Raw genomic sequence first — 6807 nt, 5'->3', positions numbered from 1 at the left:
GTGTCATGTTCCCACGGCATTCAAGTTCTTCACTCTGGAGATGCATGACGACCAGCTCGTACTCACAATAAACCGTAAGCAGCAGTATCAACTCGATGAGAGTATGTGCTTCTCCGCCACAAAATTGGGCGGACAATCGCCGGCCACGATCTTTCGTACTCACACACGATAAGCCGCCGTCCATTCCGCTCTTCCCACCTGAAATCAACTCTTTCCACAAATAGTTCAACAGCATCGTCTCGCGAATCGACTCCATCGGTGGCAAGTTCAACTTCGTCTGTCCACGCCGGTCCTTCTCGTCCTGCAAATCCTCCTCTATCAACTCCTCGTCCCCCGCCTGAGAAGCTGAAGGCAGATTCCAAAACACGCTCAAAGGCTGCTTATGCCGCACCTCCGCCTCCACCGCCCACTCCACGTCCTCCACCACGTTCTTCTCCAAGTCACCCCCGCCATACGCCATCGGCAACGTGGGCGGCATCGCAGAAGGGTCCTCCCCAGCCATCTGGCCCCCATCCGTCCGATCACCAGCCAGATCCGCATTGGGTCCTCCTTCGTAAGCCACGTATGCCGCTCCCTCGTAAGCCACTCCCGTGTAAGCCGATCCCTCGTAAGCCGCTCCCTCGTAGGCCGCTGCCTCGAGAGCCGGTTCTTCGTAAGCTGGCAGGAGGTCTTGCTCCCAGAGGTCTGGCTCCTCTTGAATCGCCCCTTCTTCATCCCCCAGGAGGTCTGTCGCTGGATTGCTGACTGCTTCGCGACAGGGCTGGGTGTCGTGGAAGAGCAGAAGCGTCTTGTGTCTCCGGAAGCGGCGCAGTATGCGGTTGAGGGTGCGAGTGAACTGCTTGAGCACCGCTGGGTCCAATTTGACCTGCGGGTCGACAGGGGGCCGGTACCGCATTTGTGGAGTGGTGCTGCTCTCGTCGTAGTGGCGATCGTGAGTGGGCTGGGTATGTCTGTGGCTGAGTGGTTGCGTGAGGAGGGAGAGGTACTTGGTAAGCTGAGGGTAGCTGTACAAGGGTGTGCAGAGAAGCATAATATTTGCACAAGTGCTTTCGCCGCGTTCCTGGATCAGGTACCGGTAGCACAGCTGACTCAGTCGTTTGCAGCTCAAGAAATGGGGGTCGTGATAGGGAATGAAATGCAGCAGGGCTTGGCCGTATATATAACTATTCTCCGCATGACAGACCAACTTAATAATCTTGTTCGTAAGGTCGTTGGCCCAGTCACCGGCCCACAAACCCATTCCTGCCAAGTCGCTCGAAGACCGTTTTGTTTCTGCCTCCAAACTACCGTCTTTCAGATAATCTTCAACCAAAGTCTTGAACGCCTTCACAAAGATGTAATAGTGCGCCGTAATATCCGAAAGCTTCGATTTCAAGTTAGGATTCTCCGAATAATCCTGTAAGAAAGCATTAATAAACTCACAACTAGGGTGCTTCTGGTATATGCTTTTAATTGCATCTACAATTATCTCATTCTTAAGTAAATCCCAATAAAAATCTGGCGGGCGCCACTCAAAAGGATTCTCAAATAACGCATTCAGCGGTTCCGGCCGAAACTCCTTCACCAATATTTGACCAAGAGCTTCTACAATCTACAGAACATCATATCAAGCAGCAGGCACAAGTACCAAAGGTACAAACGCATTTTAAGCCAACATATTCGATGCCAACATTTTTGATGCAAACGCGTGCGATGCAAACGCGTGCGATGCAAACATATCTGATGCAAACGCATTTTAAGCCAACAGGTGAATTGTGGTAATTACATAATCCTCGCCACTAGCTTTCTTTGAAAAGATATCCTCCCCTTCTTGTTCATTTAGAATTTTCAAACAGTCGGTTAACTCCAAAGACCAGTCCGCAATCGTTTCCGAAATCGCAATGAGACCTTCAAAAGTATTAACTATAACGTTAATTGCATCAACCTCCATTCCATACGTTACGTCCAAAGGCACCCGATCGTCTTCGTCACGGTCACCGAGTAACTCCTCTATATATTCCTCGATGTAATCATTTACATTGGGGTCAAGTATCGAGTCCACTGATTCCAGCATTTTTTTAATTTTTCATGGAGTCCCTACCACTCCTCCTGCAGCCAGATTCAAAAGGACTAATTAGTGACAAACAAAGGGATGATTTCTTCAACCAGTTGAAGCATCAGAACCCATCTAACAGAATGTAAGTACGAGCGTAAGCTGCACATGAATCCTGGCACGACCCTTTCCCCAGTGCGAGCGTCATTGTCATGCCCGGGTTTCAAATCGGCGGATTGATCCTGTCCCAGTTTGACGTTGTTGGGGCGTTGATCGTAACCGGTTGGGGGCGGTTGATCGTAACCGGTTGGAGGCGGTTGATCGAGACCGATTTGAGAGGCCCGAGAGACCTAGGTAGGATCTGTCTATGTAGATGTTTTGACTGTGGTGGGAGAAACCCTACTTGGATCAGTACCTCTTACGGCATATTTCTTTGTCTGGCCTGTAGTGGTCACCATCGTAATCTTGGTTCCAAGATATCCTTCGTTAGATCTATAACCTTGGATACAATCAAGGTGGAGGAGGCGGTGCGTGTATATTTAGGAGGCAATCTTAAAGCAAAGACATTCTTCTCGGAATTAGGCATGGGACTAGATGATAAACCTGTGGACTACCGATCAAAGGCCGCAGAAAGATACAGAATACAATTAGATGTAAGATCAGGCGGCACCAAATACAGGCGGCAACTCGCTGTACCTTCGCGCCCACAACTTCCCCATTAACCGTGTTTCCCCGGTAGGCTGCTACAGCTGAGATGATGAAAAACCACTTTCCCGATCTGGTAACGACTAAAATACACGCTGTAGATCAGCGTGTAGATGATTCGGACGATGACAGCGGTTTCTTGAGTGATGCGAGTGGGGACGAGGAGATTGTGGTCGCTAAACCTGCCGCTACTGACCTGACGGATAGTGTTATGAGGGTTGCGAAACCTAAAGCAGCCGCTGTGGACGATTTCGACTTCGATTTTGATAACGCATTTGAAGCGGGAGTTAAGAAAACCAGCACGCAGGAGCCTCCAAAGCGATTCGCAGTTCCCCAAGTAACTGTAACCAAGTCCACCACGGACGTGGTGCGAGATAATGGGAGTGAGGATGACGGAGCGCCTCTCTCCAAATTCAAAAATGCTCAAGCCATATCGAGTGACGCACTATTTGGTGGGGGCGACAATCCTGCGGACGACGAGCTCTCAACTCGGTTAGCTATCTTAAGGGAGAACGCCGTACAAAAAGCATCCGAAGTCGCTGTATTTGCTCAGGGTGCTTTTCGTGAGGCTGCGGACTGGTTCTCACGTGTCTCAGGGCAGAATTTTTCCAATAATGCTTTTCAACCCTAATATCCATTAGAATCGCTGCACCCTTGTATTTGCCGGTTGCAAAATCTCGATTGAAATCGTGTGCACACACGTGCGCTCTTCGCAAAAACAAGCTTCTGAGCTTCAAAAATGCCAGCCATAAAGCCAATCTTGAATTATTCAGATCGCATCATGTACGGGGAGCGTTTTGAAGGTATGCTGGCTCGAACTCATCTTGATCCACCGAAATACTTTAATTGCAGGTGATGATGGATATACTTATCGGTTTGTTCGATTGCCGTTGCCTGTGTACAGAAATTATGTTAAGCTAGTTAAGTCGAGGCCGACATCGCTGTTACAAGAATCGGAATGGTGGGGGCTGGGCCTCAAAATGTCAATTGGTTGGGAGCATTTCATGCTATGGAGGAGAGAGCCGAATGTCTTGTGCTTCCGTCGGAGCAGTTCAGAAGCACGCAAAATCTGATGCCCACTGGTTCAGCGTGGTTGAGTCAAGAGTGGTTGAGGGTCTGACTGTCGAAAGCGCTTTCTGGAAATGGTCAATGGTTGGGAGGCCGAATGCCGACGGATTTGGAACCTTATCGAGGTCACCATCGAAGCTGAACAGCACGTTCTGGTACAGGATTTCGGCCGCTTTGACACACAGTGCTCGAATATCACTCCCATTAAAACCTTTAACGCGGGGAATGAGAACGGTTCGGAGCGATTCAAAATCATAATTGAGGAGCACGCAGGTGTGAGCTATAGCCTCACGGCAAGCCGTATCGCAGCGGCAGATTTCAAGGTCTTGGGCGTGTTTGATCAATGTATTTTTGATTTGGTGATAGATAGCTAGGTCGTCAGGCAGTGGGATGTAGATGCGCTTCTGCAGTCGCCTCAGGGCTGCATCATCCAGCGCGTCCGGCCTGTTAGTCGCGCCGATGACTATGACCGTGGCGGCTTCCTGGGTACACAGTCCGTCCATGGCTTGGAGCAACTGGTTCTTCATCCGGAGTGTGCTCTCTTCTTCCTTCAAAGACCGCTTGCCGATGAACCCATCAATCTCGTCAAAGAAAATGATGGCGGGGGACAAACGTTCTGCCATGACGAACAAGCACTTAATCAGGGACTCGGACTCGCCTTGGAACATGGATACTAACACACTAGGTGTCACGCAGAAGAAAGTGGCTTTCGCCTGGTAAGCGATCCACTTGGCCAGACTGGTTTTGCCTGTGCCAGGCGGGCCAAAGAACAAAATCCCGGACACGGCCCGATACAAGCCTTTGTGGAGGTCTGGACGCAGTATCGGGCGCACAATCTTGCTCATAATCACATCCTTAACCGCTTCCAGCCCCGCAATCACCACCTCGTTCTTTATGGTTACCACGGTGCCCGCAATCCGCTGGAGATGCTCTTTGCTAATATCTGGGCACTCCCGAGAAATTGCCTCCACCTCAGGCGGCAGATTCACGTCTGACGCTCCCTGTTTGGCACTTGGATCCAAGTCAGACTTCGCGGCTGCTCCCGGAGACATGACCGGGATGCGTGACGATGCCCTGTTGAGAATTCGAGAGTTCTTAAAATCGACATCATCTCTTCGCCGTACCAAATCCACCTGCTCGGGCTTGGGGGGGGCGGGCAACGGCCGGCTGTGGACATGATTGTGCTGCATTGCAGCCACCACCGCCGTATCGATCAAGGAGGACGCCGCTTGGAAAGGCTCCAGCTTCTTTGCACCCGGCCGTTGCGACTCGGCGGTACTGCGCGGTGCGATTTTCTGCTGTTCGGATTCCTGTTCGTTCCTGCCTAAAATGCGAACTTGTCCGGACTTCGGCTTTTCTCGTTTATAGCTACTGGACACGAGGAATTGCAGAGATTCTAGTGTGATCTGGCTCGAGCGGGAAGCGCCAGGGGCCGAGGATGCAGGAGAATTGTCGTCAATCCTTCTTTGCTTAAGCTGGTGGGGGTAGCCACTGGCTGCGTTCATCCAGCACACGTGTGTGCTAAGGCAGATTGCGCGCGAAATGGCTTAATAAAACAGCGCTTCCGCCAAGGAGGCACCCGAGACTACTAAATGCATGACTAAAGGCACGACGCCGGTGACAGCAATAGCACAGATGAAGGGGTAGGGAAAATTGAATTTTAGCGCGAGATTGAGAGGAATGCCAACCAAGGTGGTTCGAAGTTTTAATGTGATTCCGAAATAAGTTTTATTCCTAAGTCAGCATTTCGTTGGTTGGCACACTCGCTTCGGGCGCGGCGGTGTTGCGGCGCCTGCGTGCGGCCCGCCCGGGCCGTGTGGATTGCCTACCCGTGTAGGAACGGAAAATCGCATGCACTGCACATTTTGTGACGCGCGATGAGACTTCAGACTTACCAGTTAATTGGACTATTTGCGGCAACTGCAGCCGGCAGCTGTCCCTATGCTCCGGACCCGTCTACGGGCGTATGCGGTGAATGTCCGGATGTGCGCGATTCGCAATGTGTGGTAAATGGGAACTGGTATAGTTGCTTCCAGGATCTCGAGACCTGTTGTGACGACTGGTCCATCCAGGGATCCCTGGGCACGGAGCACTGCCTCGCCGCCTCCGGTGGCGCCAAAGTCAACTGCGACGACGTGGTAGCGCTCGATGCTTCGCTCTCGAATACTGACTGTCAAACGCAGTGCCAAAGCATCCAAGGCGGCGGCGCCGACCCCAAGAACGACGCTTCCTTTGCCTCACGCTGTGGCGTAGAGACGCTCGAAGTCGCCAACGGGCATACCACCAGCAGCGGCACTTGCTTCAACAACTGGATTTACGGATACTCCGAGCCCGATAATCTTGCCGGCTACGCCTTCCAGGACGACGTCATTTCCGCCGCGCACTGCCAAAGCATCTGCCAGGAAGATGCCGATTGCGTCCGCTTCTCATACACCTCAACCAGCTTCGGACAAAGCAGCAGCTACGACCGGGTCGGCCGCTGCATTCTCAAGAACGCCGACCAAGTGGCCAGCCCACTCGAGACCGTCTTCCCCGGCGGCAAGGGTCTCAACTCCAATTACTGCAACACCCAGATGGAATACTCCTGCAAAAACCTCTACGACTGCCTCAAGTGCAACGATACGACGCGCTGCGTGTGGGCTAGCGACAACCACTTGAGTGGCTGGAAACATTGCAGCGATCAACGAGACTCCTGCGACCCCCACTCGGACGTCACAACTACCACGCCCAAGCCGACTACAACCACGCCCAAGCCGACCACAACCACGACTAAGCCGACTACGACCAAGCCGACTACAACCACGACTAAGCCAACGACGACTACGACCGAGCCGACGACGACTACGACCGAGCCGACGACGACTACGACCAAGCCGACTACGACTACGACCAAGCCGACTACGACTACGACCAAGCCGACTACGACTACGACCAAGCCGAACGACGACTACGACCAAGCCAACGACGACTACGACCAAGCCGACGACGACTACGACCAAGCC

General features: G+C 52.2%; 4 protein-coding genes across 4 annotated transcripts; 2 read left to right on the top strand and 2 right to left on the bottom strand.

Annotated features, from left to right (window-relative positions):
- Window positions 1–33: 33 nt before the first annotated feature.
- Window positions 34–2053, bottom strand: GNI_171730 (hypothetical protein; the record flags this gene model as incomplete). The annotated part of the gene is made up of 2 exons (XM_011135026.1): window positions 34–1591; window positions 1766–2053. Coding segments are annotated over 2 exons (1846 nt in total), but the record flags the coding sequence as incomplete, so codon positions are not given.
- Window positions 2054–2067: 14 nt separating this feature from the next.
- On the top strand, window positions 2068–3368 carry GNI_171720 (putative Arf GTPase activator; the record flags this gene model as incomplete). Its single annotated transcript, XM_011135025.1, has 3 exons — window positions 2068–2177; window positions 2406–2685; window positions 2772–3368. 3 exons carry the CDS (start codon window positions 2068–2070, stop codon window positions 3366–3368), a joined length of 987 nt encoding a protein of 328 aa, XP_011133327.1.
- Window positions 3369–3789: 421 nt separating this feature from the next.
- On the bottom strand, window positions 3790–4857 carry GNI_171710 (putative AAA family ATPase; the record flags this gene model as incomplete). The annotated part of the gene is made up of 1 exon (XM_011135024.1): window positions 3790–4857. One exon carries the CDS (start codon window positions 4855–4857, stop codon window positions 3790–3792), a length of 1068 nt encoding a protein of 355 aa, XP_011133326.1.
- Window positions 4858–5682: 825 nt separating this feature from the next.
- On the top strand, window positions 5683–6578 carry GNI_171700 (hypothetical protein; the record flags this gene model as incomplete). Its single annotated transcript, XM_011135023.1, has 2 exons — window positions 5683–6309; window positions 6483–6578. The coding sequence occupies 2 exons, from the start codon at window positions 5683–5685 to the stop codon at window positions 6576–6578; spliced, it is 723 nt and encodes a 240-aa protein (XP_011133325.1).
- Window positions 6579–6807: the final 229 nt, after the last annotated feature.

Source organism: Gregarina niphandrodes (assembly GCF_000223845.1).
Source record: "Gregarina niphandrodes unplaced genomic scaffold scaffold00059, whole genome shotgun sequence".
Classification (NCBI taxonomy): Eukaryota; Apicomplexa; class Conoidasida; order Eugregarinorida; family Gregarinidae; genus Gregarina; species Gregarina niphandrodes.
Note: the sequence above shows the minus strand (reverse complement) of the source record. Positions and strands in the feature narration are given on the sequence as shown.